Source organism: Anguilla rostrata, chromosome 16 (genome assembly GCF_018555375.3).
Source record: "Anguilla rostrata isolate EN2019 chromosome 16, ASM1855537v3, whole genome shotgun sequence".
Taxonomy (NCBI): domain Eukaryota; kingdom Metazoa; phylum Chordata; class Actinopteri; order Anguilliformes; family Anguillidae; genus Anguilla; species Anguilla rostrata.
Genome location: NC_057948.1, coordinates 22,117,727 through 22,138,588, shown reverse-complemented (window position 1 = coordinate 22,138,588; position 20,862 = coordinate 22,117,727). Strand labels below are relative to the sequence as shown.

General features: G+C 40.2%; 1 protein-coding gene and 1 long non-coding RNA gene across 2 annotated transcripts in view; one reads left to right on the top strand and one right to left on the bottom strand.

Moving 5' to 3' along the window:
* The window catches only part of LOC135241855 (piezo-type mechanosensitive ion channel component 1-like), a 62,650-nt gene that overhangs the window by 7,216 nt on the left and 34,572 nt on the right, over window positions 1-20,862 (top strand). The window contains exons 2-3 of the mRNA XM_064312592.1: window positions 11,358-11,453; window positions 20,286-20,408. Of these exons, the coding sequence (XP_064168662.1) occupies window positions 11,358-11,453; window positions 20,286-20,408 (219 nt within the window). The remainder of the gene's footprint in view (window positions 1-11,357; window positions 11,454-20,285; window positions 20,409-20,862) is intronic.
* Window positions 1,420-16,308, bottom strand: LOC135241873 (uncharacterized). Its single transcript, XR_010326144.1, has 3 exons — window positions 15,942-16,308; window positions 14,521-14,623; window positions 1,420-2,306 (listed from the first exon to the last, which is right to left on the bottom strand). It is a non-coding gene; the product is annotated as an uncharacterized LOC135241873 (long non-coding RNA).

The following is a 20,862-nucleotide window of genomic DNA, read 5'->3' as shown; positions in this document are numbered from 1 at the left end:
TTCTAAATATAAGCAAAATGAGACCAGTTCAGCTGAAATGTGTGCGCTTAGTTAAAGAGGACTAAAAACAGTATTCCAAATTAAGTTGTGGAATTTAACGGGTGGGAAGAGGTTTTGCTGAGCACAATACAGTGTGGGTGATTAGATTTTACAGTAACAAAAATACATTTTGTCATATTTAAGACTTAGTTATTATTTGGTCATTTCAGAACTTTAATTCCAGATGCACTCATGCATAAATATAATACGAGTTATTTTAAATTGCCCACAGATTTGATAGAATTTAATTGAGAATATGGTGTAATTCATGTATTCATTGAAAGTCTGCATCATAATCAGGCATCAGTAGGTAAAACAGAGCGTACTTTGAATCTGGAGTAGATTAACACCAATAATAACCAGATAATTTAGAAGACCATCACAGCAATTAATTGGATTACCCACATTATTTATAATAGCAAAAGGAAACTAAACAATAGATTTTGTTCTGGAGAACCTAGGAGATTGTAGATGCTGGGGCTAAGCTTACTGAGACTGAAACTCCATCAATTACAAGGTTGTAGTACTCCATGTTGGAGCTGTTTGTTGGCACAGAGTCATGGGGGGGTGCAATAATCTCTCCTCATGGACATGTATATCTCTGCAGTACTCTCCAGGCCTGGAACTGCCAGGCACCGGCTGAGAGCGAGGCGTGATGCCACAGGAGGTATCCCCTGGGCTCTGGAAGAGGAGGGAGCTCCTGTATTCACAGAATACCCTAATGATCACTCTGAGCCCAGAAGAAGCCATCTCCATCTATGAATCTGACTGGCAGTGGCAGTGGAATTTTAAAAGACTTAAATCACTTAATCGCAGGCCTTGTCAGATATTTCTCAGACTTACTGTGACTCACATCTCAGGGGAGACTTGGCTCACACTTAAATTAAATGCTCCATCTGGCCACAATCGTCAGCATCCCCAGCAGAGAAGAGATGATGTGAAAAACACCCATCGACATGCCATCCCAGATTTGTACAGTATGATCAAGTTAGCTACACTTCCTGACCAAGTCAGCACATTATAAGAGGTTAAAGACACTTACAATTGCAGGACTCACGTTCCATGTCATGGAATAAATCTTTTCTGAGGTGTAGAAAAGGCTCTGACCGCTACATTGAATAGACGTCATGGAAAGCAGTCAGTCATTATTTCTCCTTTGGCAGACTGATTCAAATAAAATTCGGTATAAAAATAAAAATCCGTTTAGCAAAAGACGTGTGGGAAAGAATTGCTCTTTTGACTTTTTTAGTCAAGTGTTGCAAGATGATACAAACAGAAATTGTAGCAATCAAATTGGAATTTGACAGACTGCAGTGGACATCGTCTTCACAGAAACCGGAGAATGCATGGAAGTTACAATCTGGCATTGCTTGTATTAGCTGCAGTAAAGTGTTTTTTAATGAGGAACAGGGCAGTCAGCACCTGTTGTGGACACACTGAGCAGCATTTCAATATGTTGAACCAGCTGCTGCCCGCTGCTTTGTGCCCATTGCCCCGATGTACTGCTCACATTGTCAGTTCACACAGGTTGTCTGCCGGCTTGTGCTATCGTCCTCTGTGGAAAGTGGCAAGCAACAAAATAAATTACATCCGTGTGCTGAGCATTGCGTGTTGAGCTCCCTTTCATTTAACTTCCATCCACTATGTTCTGCTTAAGTTTGCTCTATAGTTATTTATTGCATATTAGTGATCATGGGCCAGTCTGATCTCATTCAACACGTCCTACAGCTCCCATTTAAAGTGCATGTTTGGTCATGTGTGGAAAAGGGAAAAATCACAAGTAACAATTAACACTTGGTGGATGACACAGACATGCTGGTTACCTTGTATGATTTAAGAATCGCACTGCTTGAGTGGTTCAAAATGTTACCATAGGGCTGAAAGAAGAATCACTTTTTTTGTTTGTTTTGCTGTCTTCAGTGCTGCTCCCTGAGTTGCTGAGACATGTCACATCTTTTGGGCGTTTTCTGGACTACAGTATTTGTCACAGCAATGTGAATGGGCGGGGAGGGTCTTGTGACACGACCAAACTCAGATAACCTCCGAGTGCTCATGATCCTTCTGGAACCCCTGTGTGTCTCACTGGGTGGCGAGACGGCACGGTGGCACGAAGGCTGGCACTGCTGCCTTGTGTGGAGGTTCCGGGTCTCAGTCCCGGTGGCCCGGATCCTCTCTGCATGTATGTTCTCCCCGTGTTTGCGTGGGTTTCCTCTGGGTACCCCGATTTCCTCCCACATTCCAAAGACATGTAGGCACCAGGGTTCAACCTCAAAACAGATGACAATAAATAAAAAAGTTAAATAGAATAAATAAAAAGACATGAGCACAGCTCTAAATTTGTGTGCATTCTCCATAAAAAGAGCATTTTTTAGACATTTATAGCAATTTAAATTCATATAGGCATTCTGGAATTTTATGTATTTTTGTGCATTTAGAGTAAATAGCCCTACAATATGTGCTGTTTTCTTATTACAGCCTGACCTCAACGACAGTATTTGGGGTCACTGTATAGGTCAATGGTTTTTTCTGCTCTCTTGTGGTGTCAAAAAGTAACATTTGCTTGTGATAACCAGAAGGTGACAAAGCTCCTGGCATATGATAGGAAGGGGAGTGAGGATGTGAGTGCATGTTATTTAGCTGGTTATATTTTTGTCTGTCTGTGAGCATTCCTGAAACACTTGTCCAGACAGGCCTCAGTTTTTACTTTTGGTCTGGTAGACATCACAAGAGACCACACAACCCTTAAATAATATGACCTCAATCACCCTGATGGCTAAAGATGGATGAACAAGCTTGAATACTGAAGTGTTTGCTTCAAGGCTGTGATAAAGAGCAGTCTACGGATATCAGATGCTGCCTTGTACAGCCGGCCTTGCTGTCCGTCGCTCACACTGAATGATACTTTTGTTATGGGTCATTTTATCCATTTTATGGCGAATGACTGTGCCAGAGATCTGAGGTGGTGCGGCATACTCTTCTGCTCCTCTGGAGAAAGCAGCTTGCTCCAGCTGCTCTATGAAATGTGGGAGGGGCTGGGAACGTTCTTGTGTTTTTTGCTTCTTGTTTTTATCTTCATGGACCACATGGCTGTTTCTACACCCTGCATCAGGAGCACGCGAAGAGTTGGTAGAGATAGGTCACATTTTTGGGTGGTTTTTCCTTTACGTTTAAATGTAGTGCGAGGGACTCTCTTGAACAAATTTTGGGGTGAGCATTCAGAGCTTACTTGGCCACTGAGATGGGAAAATGCAGGTTGAACTGGAAGCCAGTGACTGAGTGGGACAGGTTTTCTGATAAAAAGTGAAAAATATAAATAAATATACATTTGCAATGATATGTTTCCTACTTTCAAAATTCGGTCTGATATTTCAAAACCATATTTTAATTATTTTCATATTTAGAGATATTGGTATCTCTGTCAGGTTTCCTGTCATAGATGAAGGGACATTGAGCAGTGTTGACACTTTTCACTTTTCACTGACAGAAATATTATTGTAGAACTTTGTTTTAATTTATTTTATTTATAATAGTAATTATTGATAGTTTCAACAGTATTATAAGACAAACTGTCAAAGTAATATGTGGGTTGGTCATTGATTTGGTAAAACATTTCATGACAGCAGAGTGATTTTGAATTTCATGTAATGGAAAAAAAATTTGTCTCAGGAGTTTAAATGAGTAGCAGCAACATCATCATTATCCATATCGTTGATCCCAAGAGACCACAGAGAGCAGATATTCACACACCCACACACTCAATCATCCTTGAGAAGTTGATTTACCCACGGTTTTAAGTCTGCTAAGAGAGCTACTGTTAAACAGCCTGTTTCCTGTTGTTATTGTCTGTTAAGGTCTGTCACTGTAACCCAGACTGTATCTGAATGGGTGAAATCATTGGCAAATGAGTGAGGATTAGGAAGTTCACAGGCAACATGGTGTGGACAGCCTCTTGTATGAAGCCAGTGTAATCTGAATTAAATGTGGGAAAGGATTCTCTCAATTTTGAGATCCCAAGTGGGTTGAGGTTACTGATGGCAGGGGGCCCATGGAAATGAATGCAGGAGTGTTTGTGCTCTCATATTCTCTGTACATTGTGTTTTGCAGTTCCATCCAGTGGAATGGACTGGGATTTTTGCCATCACTGTTTGTCTTTTAATCTCTTTCACAACTGGAAGAAACAGTGCCGCTCTATGCTGGCTGTTGGCTCTTGTGTGGCGCTTGGCAGATATCCTCTATAGGGTTTGAGAACTTGGCATGGGATGTGGTCCTGGAACTCCATCACACACATTCAGCCAGGGAGGGGTCTTTACCAGTCTATATTTTGGTTCAAAGTCACTGGGAATGGGCTTGCACTGAATTTCGTCTATTCACTCAGATGACTGATTTACAGCTACACTGCCCTGGAATTGGCCTTTCTTCTGTGTGGTTGTCACTAAAATCTCTTTGTGGCCTGGAGTTTACAAGAGTTATTAAGATCCTGGCTGGAAATCCTGGATTATATCTCAAAGAAAGCCATGGGAGAAATGCGAGAAAGCACAAAGGATAATCTACACCTGAAGCTGTCAAAAACAGAATTTCGTTGACCTGCAAGCAAATGATTGGCCAGTGCTTTTGGATTGACTCTTATTTAAATCCCATTTTTTATATTTGCACAAGGTCATTGTTAATGCATTTATGGATAACTGAGTCCTGTTGTGTGAAATGCCTGTTTTTCTCTAAGTTTGGTTAATATTTCCCTGGAGGGACATTTTACTGTCTATTCTAGCAAGATATATCTTGAATGTCATAAGATGATGTCCATTTTACACTTATTTTTTTACGCCCAGTTGACTGTCTCTATTCCTACTGTTTGACAAATGTTTGGAGCGTTGAAGGACTGTGATGAATGCAGGGCCTAATGGCTGTCCTGTCACTCATTGACCATTCAGTACTTAGGAGAATGTAAAACCTGTTTACATTGGCAGACTAAAGGCAATCCAGCTGAGGTTTTAATGTGACCTATGACCCAACCGGAGCACAGCACTGGAGACCCAAGGCAATGCATGGGGTGACCATAGGCTACTTACTGTCAAATTTAGTGAACCTGGATGTTGAACAGCTTTAAAAAAGTAACTGTTTCTCTTTCAAACAAGGCCTGGAGACCTGGGTGAGAGATTGGTTCGCTGCCAGAGTAGAGTTTGACTACATGGGCACCTCCAGCTATCAGTGATGCCAGTGTAGCTTGAAAAACAAATTTCTTCTGTGGAAAAAATCCAAAAGAAATGAAAAGCCCTAGGATATGATTGCAATACTGCTGAAATCTGTTTCTTTCTTGTTTCTTTAAGAAGCATTATTCTTTCAAGTGACTTACAAATTTAGGTCAGGCTTGAGCTGGAGGAAGAAAATGAGAATTCCCTGCTTATCATCATTGACATTGCCAGACGTCACAATGGCCTGAAACAACAAAGCAATCAATACATTTGCATGGTGTGGTTGCCAAGCATACTCTCTCACTGGTTAGAATAAAGGTAGCCATGCCTATTACTCTTGTTATTATAGTCGGTGTCACCTTTAATGGTAAATTGTTTAGGTTTCAGATGGGTCATTCTGATACTCTACTTGTCAGCACACTATTTTAATGAGTCTTGGGCCTTCTCAGCAATCTTCTGGCTGGCAAGCCCCCACCCCCTCAGCCCCCTTTCCAAGAGTGGGCTCCCCATCCATTTGCTGAATACCTGCAGAATGAGGTCACCGCTGAGCCAGCTGTGTAACTCTGAAGTTTTCCAGCTTTTGTCCAGGGACCACATGTGTTTGGAAACAAATCCACTGAGTCCAAGCTGGCCTCCTGACTTGATTTGTAACATTTTGGCTCATTTTGAACTGTGTTTGATGTCATTGCCATGAACAACTGTATTCTGCGCAGCATATCCATCAAGGACTGGCAAGTGTGATTAGGGCATTTGTGGGGCTAACATGCTGCATGTATGTTCACGCACAGGACACAGTATGTATTGAATCCTGTGAGGTAGTGCAGAGTAATCTACTGTACTGGACCCAATATAAAAGTTATTTAATAGCTATTCAGTGCAGTTGACTGAGGCTGACTGAGTTCTTTGCTCTGTTTCATCCCCACGAGCCAGAACTGGGTGGCAGGGCTGGTCCAGGTTTCTGCTTGTCAGTGGTAACCAACTCAAATATTCTAATACACTATACAGTACAGAGTCATGCTTGAAAATCACAGCATTTTGAGTGGAAACTGTTGTCAGATTTTAAGGTTGATATTAGACAAATTCATTGCCAACATACTTATGTCCCAATGCAGTTAATAGCTTTGGGAACTGCTGATGAATGAAGCTTTCTTTTACTCTGACATGTGGTTAAATGTGGGATGTATATGAATAATCTAAAGCTGGCTGCTCGATGAGGAATAAAAGGGGAAAGGTCATTGAATTGATACTGGTTTTTTTTCCGAAAAAATTTTGGGATGTGGTTTTGAGAAATTATATAAATGCTTATTTGTATTTGATATTTCCTGACAATCTTTTCCAAATATACATGCCTGAGCACACTCCATAATATCAAATCCATCTGAACAACAAAGAAAGGTTTCTCTTGAGCAATTGTGCAAAATTCTATTCATTTTCAGAGTTAGCAGTTTCTTTGTTAAATCTAAGGTAATGATATATCTCATGGGAGGTTTTACATGGTCCGTAAATAACTTTGAAAGAAATCCCCTGGAACACAGAAGGACTGGCAATGACATTACAGTATTGAATTGATTAATTTCCCACTTTAGTTCAATCCAGCCAAGGATTTAATATCTCCCTCAGTCAACAGTGGAGCTATAATAAATTATTTTATCACTGAAATTGTAGTTTTCCAGTAGTAATGTGTAGGATACATTGTGTAAACTTTTTAATATGTAATGAAAAACCTGGCTTGGTTTCTTTTTTTCATGTATTTGTTATTTTAGGAATTATCATTCAATAAATATTTATATTTAAACAGACCTACATGTGATTATTTATTGATTCACATCCCAGTACATTAATGAGAAACATGTTTATCTTAGCTTGGAAAATGTTTACTTATGAGGCTTATTTTTTGCGGTGTGTGAGAGTGCCAGGATTAAGGCTCTCTGTCACTGGATGCTGTACTGTAAGAGGGAAGTTTGAGGCTCTGGATGTTGTAAGAATACACTTGAGCAGAGGCTGTGTTTGCGGATATTGTAGAACCAGGGGAGGTTTGAATTGGTGAGTGAAACATGGAGACTGCTGCTGGTTAATGCCTTGCGGTGTGTAGTGACACCAGTGTGGGCTTATGGTGGTGAATACGCATGGTCCCGATGATGCACCAGTATTCACTTGTATACAGTATGCAGAAACAGCCAGATTACTGTATGGTCATGAAAAACTCAGCCGATTCATTAATAGAAGATTTTGGGTTGAGACTCATGTCTGCTGAAAATAAATTAAGCCTCTTAACTTAACTGCCCCTAATGTTGGACGAAGTCCAAGCACCTCTTACCTTGGCATTCAGATGAATGCACAGGGCATAACAGACCAGCTTTCAGCATGCTCTCTCATATACACCTCTAGCTTGTTTTGCAGGAGCTGTCACAGCCTCAGGTTTCGTTGGTTTTTCCAACGTGAAATTACCATATTTCCTGAATCCATCTTACATGGAGTTTGAGAATCTTTGCATCTCTGCATGAGCGGACACTCCACCCATCTTTCACTTTAAATAAATTTAATTAAAATTTTATTCAGGCAGTGGGAAAGCAGATAGAGAAGGGATCACAGTGCAGAAAGTACCATGGCAGAGGATGAACTCCCCAGACACACAGGGGGACACGTACGTGGCCTGAGAGTCAGCCGCGCTACGGACTGCACCGCGTGTGGTGCCACATGTCTCGCCCACATCTGTGTTAAGGTTGCAGTACTCTGAGGACATTCGGACAGAAGTTGGGCAGAGGTTGAATTTCTGGCAGGAAGCAAGAGAAAGGAGGCAGCGTATTGCATTGACTTTGTCATACACATTGAATGGCTTACAGCTACCTGAAGCTTTTTAAGGCTCTATTTTCTGGAATCAATGTCGCACTGCACATGGGCTCAGTAAACAAGAAACAAGAACTGAAAGCGTGCGACACAGGTGGAAAATGAACTGGATTGTCTGAATATATTTGCAGTGGATGTGTTGCAGCAGGATTCATTCATATCCAATCAAATGATCTCTTTTCATTCCCTTTAAGAGTACATTGGCAGTAGTTCCCCGCGTACTGTCAGTTTCTGTTGTCTACCACTGCAATATGAGAACAGGATGAGCATAATTGTCAGACGTTTCTCTGAAGTCATTATTTTGTGGGAGGTGCAGAGTTGGGCTGTTGGGCTTTTTTTTTTTTTTATTGAGTTCGAACAAATTTCATAAATAAGAGAAATTAAGTCAAATTTGATAATTTTCTTCTGTCAGAATTTCAATAAAACATTGCCTAAATGTTTATTATGGGCCAGTTTTAATTTCCCATAAAACCAGTGGCTAAGTAGCTTAAATATTCTATTCAGTAGCTTATAAAATAATTACAACAGTATCTTGTTTTATTTAAAAAAATAAAATAAAACCAGGGAAGATCATGACAATGCTAGTGATCTGTTTCACAGCAGTAAAATAACTTGGTGTGAACTGTTTCTCAAATGAAATAGTAAAATTATATACAGCATTAATTCACCACAGTGGTGCAGCTTCCTTTAACACAACTGAATGGAGCAATTTTCTTTAGAGGGGAAATGAAGTGTTAGCTTTTGTGGAGAGCAGTTGCCACTTGCATACATGGCAGGCGACTATTTTTTTCTCTGTGGATAAAATGACCCGCATATGAACTTTATTTTTAGACAACCCCTTAAAATAATGGCAAAGGGAAGTTCAGTCAGAAACTGACATCTTTATCCATAGAGTACTTTCACTTTAGTTGTATCAATAAAATTGTTTCAGTGCTTCATATTATTGCAAGGTATTTCTTTTTACTGGATTATCTTGCAGCTGACTGGGCTGTACATATGAGACTTATTTGTGTTCATAGCTACAGGACAAAGATTGATGGCTACAGAGAAGGTTCACACAGGTTCACTTTGAGCACTGGAGGAATTTACAGCTGGAACCAAATGGACCATGGATTTTTTTTCACTTATATATATATGTATCACTGGTAGGAAGAAGCAATATTTCACATTTCTGAATATGCTGAATGTGACCAATCACGGGGCTTTTGAGTATTGACCATTACTTTGATAAAGTATGGCCACTCAGTTTTATAAGTCATGTCCACATGATACTCGATACGTTACTCAGTTGAACATGACAAAGTCATGTACAACTGTCACTTGGGTTTTCCCTTGTGTGGATTGGCTCTTCACACATTGCGTGCAGACTCTCAGTACTCTACAATCCTGATATTACTGAGCAGTTTCAGTTTCTTAATTTCTATGAGAATATATTCAAGCCAGGCCTAATGTTATGATTAATCTGGAAAACACATAAGATTAGAAACCCTATTATGTCACCGGCTTTTTGAAACATCAACCTTCTAATAAACCATAGAGCTGAACAAACTAGGGCAGTGTGGTTGTTGAAACGAGAGAGAATTTGAATCTTGAGAAAGGGCTGCCTCAGTAAATGTCCTGGGCAATGTGATAATGTGTTGCACACAAACTGTATGTAAAGTAGAGGCACAAGATAGATAACCAAAATGAACATAAACTACGTAAATGCTGCTTTTTTTGGAGACATATTTGCCTTGGTTTGTTTTGAAGAAAACATTCTGCTTGCTGTCCCAAAAGTAGAAACTGCTGATTAATTTAAGAGGATAAAGCATGCCCTTGTTTCCAAAATTACATTTGCCAAATGTTGAAGGAAGGACTGCCACCGTAGCTGACAGGCAACCGCGTCTGGAGAGAGTTAAACTGTGGACCTGCACAGGGCACACATACTGTTCTCTGCCAGATCTGAAGGTGGAGAATTTGACATGGAAAAGTCCAGCTAGAAGCCTTGGACACACTCCTTCTAATAGCCTACCCCTCATTACTGAGGTCAAAAAAACCAGGGGAGCATAGCCAGCTACCTATTCCGCAAGTAACCAACACTGTCAAAACTGAACAGTTATGATGACATTGATTTAATTATTGCCCCTAGTAGTAATTGCCCTTAGTACCAATAAGTAGTTAGGTTGGGCAGCCATGACCTCTGTTTATTAGGGCAGATGTATCAAGTTCTACTAAAGATTAACCAAAATTTGCAGTAAATGCTTTCTTTATATCATTGTAGTAATATGTCAGACTTCTGAATAGAATATGTAATCTCAGTCCTATGGATTAATGACCCTGGCCTGGAGAACCACAGTACTGTGCAGTGTGGTGTCACTGATGTTTGGATCGGAACATGCAATGCGGATGAAGTACTTTGAGAGTGCCGAGTTTGAAAATGCTGTAACTGGCTCAGTGAGGGAACAGAGAGCGGAGAGGTTCAGGGTTTAATTACTGTGGGGGCTATAGTGTGGGCACAGTGGTGGGTGGGGATTAAAGCCAATTGGCGGCAGATCATAGGGCCAGGCGCTCTCAGAATCATCATCATCATCATCATCAAAGGTATTTGTCCCGTGCTGCACAGCACAGCTCAACCCACTTACGTCTCACTATGTGTTAACGACAGCCTGTGGCTTTACTGGTGCTTGTGAACTCTGCCTGCTCTGGGTGGCATGGAATACCAGAGATTTCATTCACCACTGTCCCTTTCCCAGTAAGTGATGTGATTCAGGGTTCAGAGGCGAAGCAATCTCAGCTTGTGTGAGCCTTACGTTACACAGTAATGCTAGAGAGGGGATTAAAACTTTTTCTGATTAGAGGGGATCAAATCCTGTGTAATTGGTCATGTTCACTTTGTTTTTTTCCACTCTTCAAGAATTGTGTGGGATTACATAGTCTAAAGTCCTGAGGGTTTATCTTGTCTAATGAGTAAAGTAAATAAAGGAATTTCATCCACAGATCTTTAAAAAAAAAAAAAAAATTTTTTTGCTTCTGGAGGGCTAAAGTTTAGCATGTTCTCCAGGTGTCCTAAGATAATAGAAATTCCAGAACTAGGATAAGTAATTGAACAAGCTAAGTTATGGAAGTCGTTAATTTAAACAGGATACAATATTAGGTTCGCAGACACAGTGTACTCCTTATGGACCCATCAGGATGGGCCCCACTCATTCCACTGTATCAGGGATGGACCTCTGCACTGTGTCCCTGTCAGTATGTCTCAGTGTCTTCTCCTGACAATTAATGTTGCTCTTTTTGTCTCCTCAGCCTGCCTGTTTCGCTACAATGCCCTGTCCCTCATCTACCTTCTGTATCTGCTGCTGTTGCCATGGTTTCCCTGCCCCAACAAACAAACACTACGAGGTAAGAGAACAGTCACATTTAGCTCACTGGTCTATGGGTATATGTAGATCTTACTGATGGGACAAACACCAAAATATTAATTGTTATGAAGCTGAACCATCTTCACTGCCCTTTTTACCCTCCGGTGGTAAAAAAAAAATTCATTGCCATTTTGCCATTACTTTAGTGAGTGAGTGCTGGAAAGAACCATTTTAGAGCTTTGTCTTGCTGCTGTGGTAAAACAATATTGCTGTGCAACATTGTTTAGTGCATGAAATTGAGCTGCCTTAGTACATTGACAGTTAGCATCACATCTGCAGTTGCTTATGTAGGTAAAATTTATTTCCTATATTAGAAACTTTAAAATAATGCCACATGAAATATCTATTAACTCTGTCAACATTTTCAAAAAATTGTTGTAGTTCCTCAGATTCTTTTACTGTAAGTTCAGTGATTTAGTAATGCAGGAAAATAAATAAGGAATAAGAAATGTTGAACATATTTTTGTGCACATACATATTGATTGTCACGAAAGCAGAATTTTGTTGAGTCAGATCGATATTGTTAGGAAATATATGTGAAAGGTCAATTATTGTACTGGTATACAGTATACTGCAGTATAACTACCAAAAGTAACAATCACTGTTTTTCACAGAGGGAATGTCTAGCTTAAAGAAATAACTGCAGAAGAAAATGATTTTATCCTTAGGATCATTGTGGGCATACTTCTCTCAGAACTCAGCTTAACAATTCAGGAAAAGCGCAGTACTCCAATGGAAAGGTGAAAGGGTAGATTTCTGGGATTTTGCGGCAAATATGTAGTCCCATCTTAAACATCTCAGTACAGGCTGACTTATACTTGCCAAAGTAATAAAAAAAATAGAGGCCTTTGGTTTAAGCTGTGGCTTTGTTCCCTGCTTCTCATTTTTTAAACACCTGTTGGGGTGGTTGAGTTTAAAAGGGCAACATATTTAGTGAGGAATTAGGTTTGGCTCTGCAGCCTCTTGGTACTTTACATTTCTTCAGAGGTTGGCAGCTGGGTGCCCATCAGGGCAAGGGGGTTGGACAGTGCCAGGCTGGCCAGAGAGGAGTGCTAATGACTGTGGCCAACTCCATGTCGCTTTTCATCCCCTTTGTGAACTTCAGCTGTCGCCATTGAGGAAAAGCAGTTCTAAAGCTGAACAAGTTTTTTGAACAAGTCCTGTCAGTTTATCACTTCCCTGTGCTTCTTCACCCCCGCAATTGCAGTAACTAGCTACAAACGCTCTGATGTAACCTGATCCCACCCCACAGGCTCTGTAGCCACACCCTCACCACCCCCATACAGAAAAGTGTCACACCCAGAAGCATCCCAACACATTTTAGAAGAAATACAGGCAGAGTAGCACAGATTCGGCAAATGTGTGCAAAAACAGAGACATCATAGATCATAGATGTGACTGTACATGATTATTTTATATTATTTTCATGGTAATAATCCTGGATAATATATTTTTAAATAAGCAATATATATATATGTTTCCAATGTATACAAAAAGTATGTTCTCTATAATATCATTAAATGTTTACAAAGAGGATTTTGCATACCTGTGTTTATATTTTGTTGCTGTCTTTTGTTTTTCTTTGTGTTAAGTGTTTTGTATGTTGATAAGATTTGTGCAATTTCAAATAGGAAATTCAGCCTGCACCAGACACTGGACACTGTCATCTTCACATTCATGTCAGTTTACTTTTGTGCCATGGTGACATAGTTCAAATTTACATTCTTTGTTTGGCAGTGGCATGAGCATTTCTGATACTTTACGCTCTATAAATATTTTTGATAGAACTTGTGAACCCCAGCTATGGAATTACCATTTAAAATGTAAAATAAAACAGATGACTACACACAACCTGTTACACTGGCAGAAATGCAGGAAACAATGAAAGGTGCAAATTTGCGAATTCGGATAAAATGAACTGCCGGTCCAGCAACAACTTAATTACCACAACACACACATGTTGAATGATTTTATTGCTGTGATTTTGTGCCATTGTTTTGTATTTTCTCTCTGCCAGCTTTGAAAATCCAATTGGCTCAGACAAATTCCCTGTAGCCCCGTTAAGATGAGGCTGCATGGTGCTTTCCCAAAATATCCTAGTCTTTTCCAGATGCTATTTTCTGTGGAATATACAGCGGATGTCTCTTTTCAGACATGTATAAATTGCTCATTTTGAAATACAACTTAATAGTCCATAGTTTGTTTACATGACAGAGTTGTTTACAGAGTTTTCATTCCTATTGCGGCCTGTTAAATCAGCATGGTTCGACACATTCAGTGGTTTACTTTATCTGAATGCTTCAATTCAAGCAGGCAAATTTCCCCACATGCTCCTAATCAAATGGTAATAAACAGCATAATTCCAGCTCTGGAAGTGATTTTGCACGTCCTGCCCAGCCCTCCCACAGTAAAAGCTAACAAGGGCTTTCAAACAATACAGACATCACAGGTCACCACACACACCCTTCCCTGCTCAACCTGGAAAGTTTGTTTGTCCAACTTATCAACCCGTTCATGCTCTGAGGCCTCACGGCCTCCTTCCTGATTACAGTCAGACACAATGGATTAGACGTCATTCTACCTTCATGTCTCTTAAAATAAACATGGAACAGGAAGTTAGCTTTTTACAGATTTTTACGAAGCTCAGTAGTCCTTTGGTTCACTTTAGGGGTGTCCAATAAAGCAATTTTCCATCTCCAAATATTGGCTCAGTGTCCTTGCCATGAAATTCAGCACTCTGCTTTTAATGTGGGGGATTAATTAATCCTCACTAATTAAGAATACTGAAGAATGACCTGGGCACATGTAAATTGTGAGAGGTTTATGTTAGTATCAATCACTATCAAACAGAATGCCCAGTTGGAAAATTGGTGGAGAAAGTTGCCTGAAACTTTTTATTATAACATCAGTGCAAAGTTATCTTGATTGTTTAATGTCCTGGACTACTGCCCATTTTGGCAGAGAACCCATGGAACTACACACAGTTTGGAATGCAGTGGGGTGTGTGGGAAGTGAGGGGGAAACTCAGAGACCTCAGCAGTGCCAACCTGAAGACTGATGATATTCAGGGCTGTCCACAGTCCAGGAAACATGGAGTCACCTTCTTTGTATACGAGGCATGACCTTACTGAATCATGGACATGGTTTTGTCTGTGGAATAGAAAAGGAAAAATAGATTTCCTTAGGTCATGATGCCTGGAAGAGTAATTTTCACTTGGCTTTGAATAGAGAGTTCAGAATCTGGGCCAATTAGGAGAGTATGCTCACTCCTCTGCACTCATTGTGTCTGAATTATATCCAGTTATAATTATATGTCCACCTTTGGGTCTCTAAGCTATGATTGTATATTTATTATTGAACTTTATTGCTAGAAAATATTCCTGGTGGTTTTCTGAATTACTGGGAGCTCTGCCACTGTCCAGACACATTTAAATCGCCATCCTTGGTGTTGAATGATTTGCTTCCTATTGTGTAAAATAAATCCCTGACAAAATTTATTTCCTAACATAGATGACTACAGAGGCTACTACTGTGCATTTATCATACCTGCGGGTCCAAACAGCATTTGAAAACAGTGTCAGTCACTACAGAATGGGGATTCATTCACTTTGCTGCTGATGTATCCCAGTGTGATAGATTACTTTACACTTCTTGAGTTATCACAACCTGCTTCACAATATCCCCCCTGGTGCATTGGTGTTAATTCAAACAGTCTGCATATTCGCTGATACCAGACCAGCATTTAAAATTCCTTTTTGAAAACTGAATGTAGTTTTCTTTGGACTAAAGCTAATTGGGGCCCAGTACTGTGTCCTGTCAATGATATTTTGGAACGAAGTGTAATTAATGGAACAGGACAAAAGCAAATAACATATGGTTGTAATATGTCACAGGAGTACTGGAAAGCACAATGGAATGTAGTTCTGCCGTGAAATGCTCATCTCAGGCAGCCAGAGAAGAAAAAATGTTGTTACATCACTGATTTTCATATACACAATTCATTCATTAAATGTGGCTTGTAGCACCAATTTACATTTTACCAACAGGTACCCTTACCTAGGGTGTCCTAGCAAGTTCAGTTTGACATGTTATCTGTTTGTACTATTACCCATTTGAGGGTGGTGCCTGGATTGTAGTTTGTAATTTTACAGTAAGTGAACTAAAACTAAATCCTCTGTCAATGGACATATTCATCTTTAACACGAGTGAGTAAGCATACAATTTTATTTTTCTCTTGAGTCTTTTATTGCTCAGCCCAATAATTACTCCGTAGTAATTACCCAATGATTGCTCAACTCAGTTATGTTCAGACAGACATTAACACCTTATTGGGTAGTGGGATTGTCACACACCAGCTTGACACCCCTGGGAGGGAGATGCGGCAGTGCTGGGAAACACCATTGGTTTCCACATGGAGAGAGAGAGCACACCCACACAAACACAAAATGAAATAAACACCCATATTTACCTTTGCCCCTTATGGGTTCCAGGTAAAAACAATAAACTAAAACTACAGCTAAAATAACAAATACAAAAGAAAGTAAAATGGCGCAACCACTTTCCAGTGCAAAGCCCATAGCTGGCCTGCTGTCCAGCTGGCACCAGCTCCTCCAACTTCCCAGTGGAGGATCACTTTTTCTTTCTTGAACAAAGCTCCAAAATAAAATCGAAAATCATAAACGCACTCTCGGTGTGAGCTCCCAGTCTCAGCTCCAAACTATGGAGAGCAGCACACCTTTAAGCACCTGGGCTGATTAGCTAACACAACCCAGGTGTGTGTGCTCTCTCCACCAGCTGGCGCAACCGAGACCAATCGGCTTCTCCAGTGCACCAAAAGCTACAGGGATAATTGTTCCCTCTGGTGTACAACTAGTAAGAATTGTCTGTTCCTCATGTGCCACAATACTGTGATGTAATGCACACAGAAGAAGCACATTATAATCCTTCATTCAAGGGTACAGATATATATATTGTTTTATTTGACTACTTTTATTCTTTGTAAGTAGTTATTTCCACTTTCAGTGCAGGATCCAAGCTTTTTGAATACTCGTTTTTTCCCCATTATTTACAGATATTGAAATGGTTGAGTCGGAAAGTAAGTCCTGTCATTGGTTTCTTCCACCCATGAACTCAGCCAGCTGATTTCACTAATTAGTTCTACCTCCTGACTGAGGAATTGTGCTAATGAACAAATACAGGTGACTGGAACAAAATACTTGGAAGGACTTTCTTTCTGAACCTGGATTTTCTACCTCTGACTGGCAGTGTAATCTGCAATGGAAAGGAGGATATCTTTTACTAATGCAACTGTGAGCCTATCCAGTTTTCTCTGGAGAAAACAGGGGAAACTGACTTGCTCTCTTTAGACTTGTCATGTTCAGATTATTAAAAAAGCAGTTGGTTCCTGGTTCCATTGGTTTTTGTGTGACATGCTAAAAAAAAGTTCTTAAATTTCTGTAATTTATGGAAAATATGTTCTCTCAAAGCAGCATTCCTTGTAACTGAAACAGGACATATCAGCGAAAGACGTTACTTTGTGCAGAAGTCTGTTCGACGGTATTGTTGTACATCAGTCTGCTTGTTAGGTCTGAAGTTGACAAGAAGCTGAGCAGTGTTTTTTATTTATTTACCCAAGGTTTACCATTCAGTGATGTCACATGTTTCTCAAGAGTTAGTTGTGTGTGCCATTATATTATTTGACTCTCACACCTTCCATACTTCGCTGTGGATGCCATTATGGGATCAAGAGGGGGATTTTCCCTTTTTCTTTTTTTTTTTGGGCACAATTCATGAATGGAAGCTTTGTGCGTGTGGGTATATGTGCTTGTGTATGCCTGTGCGCACGTGTGTGCGTGCATGTGTATGTGTGTTGCTATTTAATTCAATATTAATATAATCTAGCAGGAACTGCACACAGTTGACTGTAGCATATCCTTGGGAGGCATGACTTCGGTATGTAGTCTCTGTACATTTGTCTGCATCTAATCACGAAAAAAGAGCGATTCCTCAGCCTGCAGTCTGCCTGGGCCAGCTTTGCATCCAGTGTATTCCACCCACTGTGGAAAAATGACCCCAAATTGGTGTGAAATAGCTCAAGTTGGTAGCACTTTCACCCACTGGCCTCATAATGAAACCGCCTCACAAGCAGTGAATGTGTGTCTTTTGTTGATGGTGAGGGGAAAATCAAGGTCTGGACCAATGCTGTTCATGCTTCTCAAAAACCACACCCTATCCTGAGCCATGCCACTAACCATTCAGGCCCCCTCTAATAACACCTACTGTTTATCCAGACCACAAAAACTTATTAATTGCTGAAAAAACAATCACGTTTACCTTTGCGTCTTTGCGTCAGAAAGGCCCTCTTGGTAAACTGGGGCTATTAAAAAATAAAATTGATTGATTTATAAACAAAAACTACACTGTATCACTGTGAACGTTCCCATTGATCATTCATAAAAGGTCACTCTAAAGTTTATCATGCCAACCACTCACAAATTTTAAATAATCTAAAGAGGCCAGGGGTAACACCCAGCAGCTGCTGTGGGAATTCTGTGCAGTTTGGGTGTCCTGGTCTTTAACCATTTGTGCTTTTCTTTCCACGAGGCCCAGTGAGTTTTTTTTGTAACCCAACACCCTGTCAGGACTTCAGACGTAGTGCAGTGTCAAGTGCACAAGAGTTGCAAACTTGTTAAAACAATGTTCATGTCTGCACTTATAAACTCCTCTGAGATCACGTTTCATGGAAAATCCTATAATATCCCCGAGGCCCCAGATTTTGTTTGCTTTCAAATGACACGTGTGGTCAAGGCGATAGGAAAGAGACCTGCGAGAATTCTGAAGCTGCTTTTGCAGACGTTGCCATTGTACAAACCTGCCTATTTCTGATAAAAGTAAGCAGGGTAGTGGGGACTAAGGCCTTGGAAATATTGCATTAAATCTAAATTTCTTCACTCAGACAAATTAGATTGGATCAGATGCTTAATTGTATGTTTTACAGGAACATAGTGTACCTCAAAGCTGCTTTATTACCATAATACAGATGATGCATACAGTATATTAGTATGGATTGAATATTTTATCTTGACAACTGTAGAATGTTCAAAGAAATGAATCAAAATATACATTCCTCTTCTGCATAATGCACCTTATTCTATGCCACCAAAACAGCTGGTATCGGCATATTTTCCAACAGGCAGCCCCAACCCTTTCTTGCAATTACACAGCCTGGAGACCTAGATGTATTGTATTGTTCTTTTCGCCTGTTTATTTATATACTGTACACTTCTTTGATTTTACTGTCTTTTTTATCAGCTAATCTAATACACTGGGCTATAATTTACCTAACTACTGTGATTATTTGTCTGGTAGTTTGCCCATTACTCACCTGTTACCATTTAGTCTAATTCTAACTTCTGACACAGGGCCAGACAGTGGAGAATGAGCTGAATTTCTTCCAAGAGTTCCGGAGTGTTTTTCCTTCCCTCTTGGGAGTTTTGCTGCGGTTATGCTCACAAGTGACACAGGCTGCTGTGATTTTGCAAGGCAACCACCTGTTTCTACATTAAAGCTTATCACTTTATAAATCAGAATGAGCTATGCTTTGCTCCCTACTGGGGTCTACTGGGCTGAATGTGACCAGTTCTGTATTTCTCACTCACTTTTGGACTGTGCCCATCGTTCCAAAATACATCCTGGAATGCTGCAGACTATAGTGTGTGAGTCCCTAGCTTCCTTTTCCTATCATGTGTACACACATATACCCTGTGACAGGATTCAGTGTCAGAAATCTGTTGCACTCATCTGGGGAACAGTGGAACAATACCATTCACATTTGAGTTCAAAAGGTTTGAAAATGTACAGTTCTAAATGAAATCGTTTCTGCTTGAATTACTGATGCTGGAAGCAAAATCTTCACCCTCAGACACGAGGGAAAATGTCTATGGGTTTCCAGCTCATACCCTCTGTCCATGGGTCATCTAGACATATTTTCATTTTAAGCTGTTGTTCAACATTCATGCAATTAAAATGACTGATTTGTATTGTCAACAAAGGTGAAACATGTACATTTTAAATTTGGGAAAATCCATAGAACAAAGTTCCCTGCTCCCTCTTGATTGAGGGGCTGACTTCAATTTAAGTGATCATTAAAAGTAGCCTTGCATGCTTTACCCATGGCCACCGAGGCAAACATGTTTTTAAAGGGGATTTCCACCATGGCCAAGTGCAGGTGGTTTCAACTGCTAATTTTCTCCCAGTAGATGAAGTCTTGTAAAATGGCCTCAATTTTGCAGGTACCGCCTCTACTCACAGCTGTTACAGTAAGACCATTTGTGCCTGGTTTTACTAGATCTGTTTTCACTCTTAAAATGCTGGCTGACAGATTTATTGGGATATAGCATCAAAGTTAGCTTGCTTAGATTTAGATCGAAGGCAAGGAGTTCGTACATGGGTAGTAGTTTATGGTACAGACCACGTTTCTTCATTCTCCATTGGCCAGCACTGTATCACTATGTAACTGCGTACACACAAGTATTTATATATTTGCAGAAAAGTTAAGTTTTATCTGTGTTGTTAATTTGGAGTAATATATATATATATATATATATGAATACATGCAACATGCAGGTTGCATGCAGACAGTTTGTGGATTAACTCCAGTGGGTAGCGCACATATTTGCTGGGACATTTAAGAGTAAGTGGCAGTTGAGTCATCATTAAAATTCTGTTTCTGTCATGTTGTCAAATTGTGGTGGGTGTCCATGCAAATCTATTAACTCAATGAGTGTGACCTATTTGTCTGTTTGTTCCACAGGGCGCACAGGAGGGTTCATCAAAGCCCTGTTCAGCACCAGCCTGCTCTTCCTGTTGGCCCATGTTGCATTCCAGATCTGCCTATACACTATCCCAGGGCTAGAGGAGGAACTGAGTCATAGCTGTAAGTGAACCATGACCCCAGCCGTGAAAGCGGTCATAATTGCATTCTTTTAAAAACTCAGTGGTCTTAATCTTGCATGGACAGCCTGCTTAGAGTGAGTTGAAAAAAACAATCCATTAAATGGTAACCCTTCCTAGTGATTTATCCTGTATACTCTATTGGTATAATTTGCTTTTTCTGCTGCCATGGAATGTTAACGGTTGTTTTTGAAAGTTTATATCCATTTCCCAGGATTGCAGTATATGTATTTCAGTTTGTGTTTTGGGAAATCGTGTTCTCTTTATTTGTAGTGTGCCTGCAAGAAGCTTTTAAATCTGAAATGCCCCACATTTTGAAGAATATTTTCCCTTGACCTTGCAAGTCCCCTGCCAAATACTAACCCCCCTCGTCTCCTGTCATTATACTGTGACAACCCGCTGTCTGTGGTGAAGGCTCAGGAACTGAACCGCTCAGC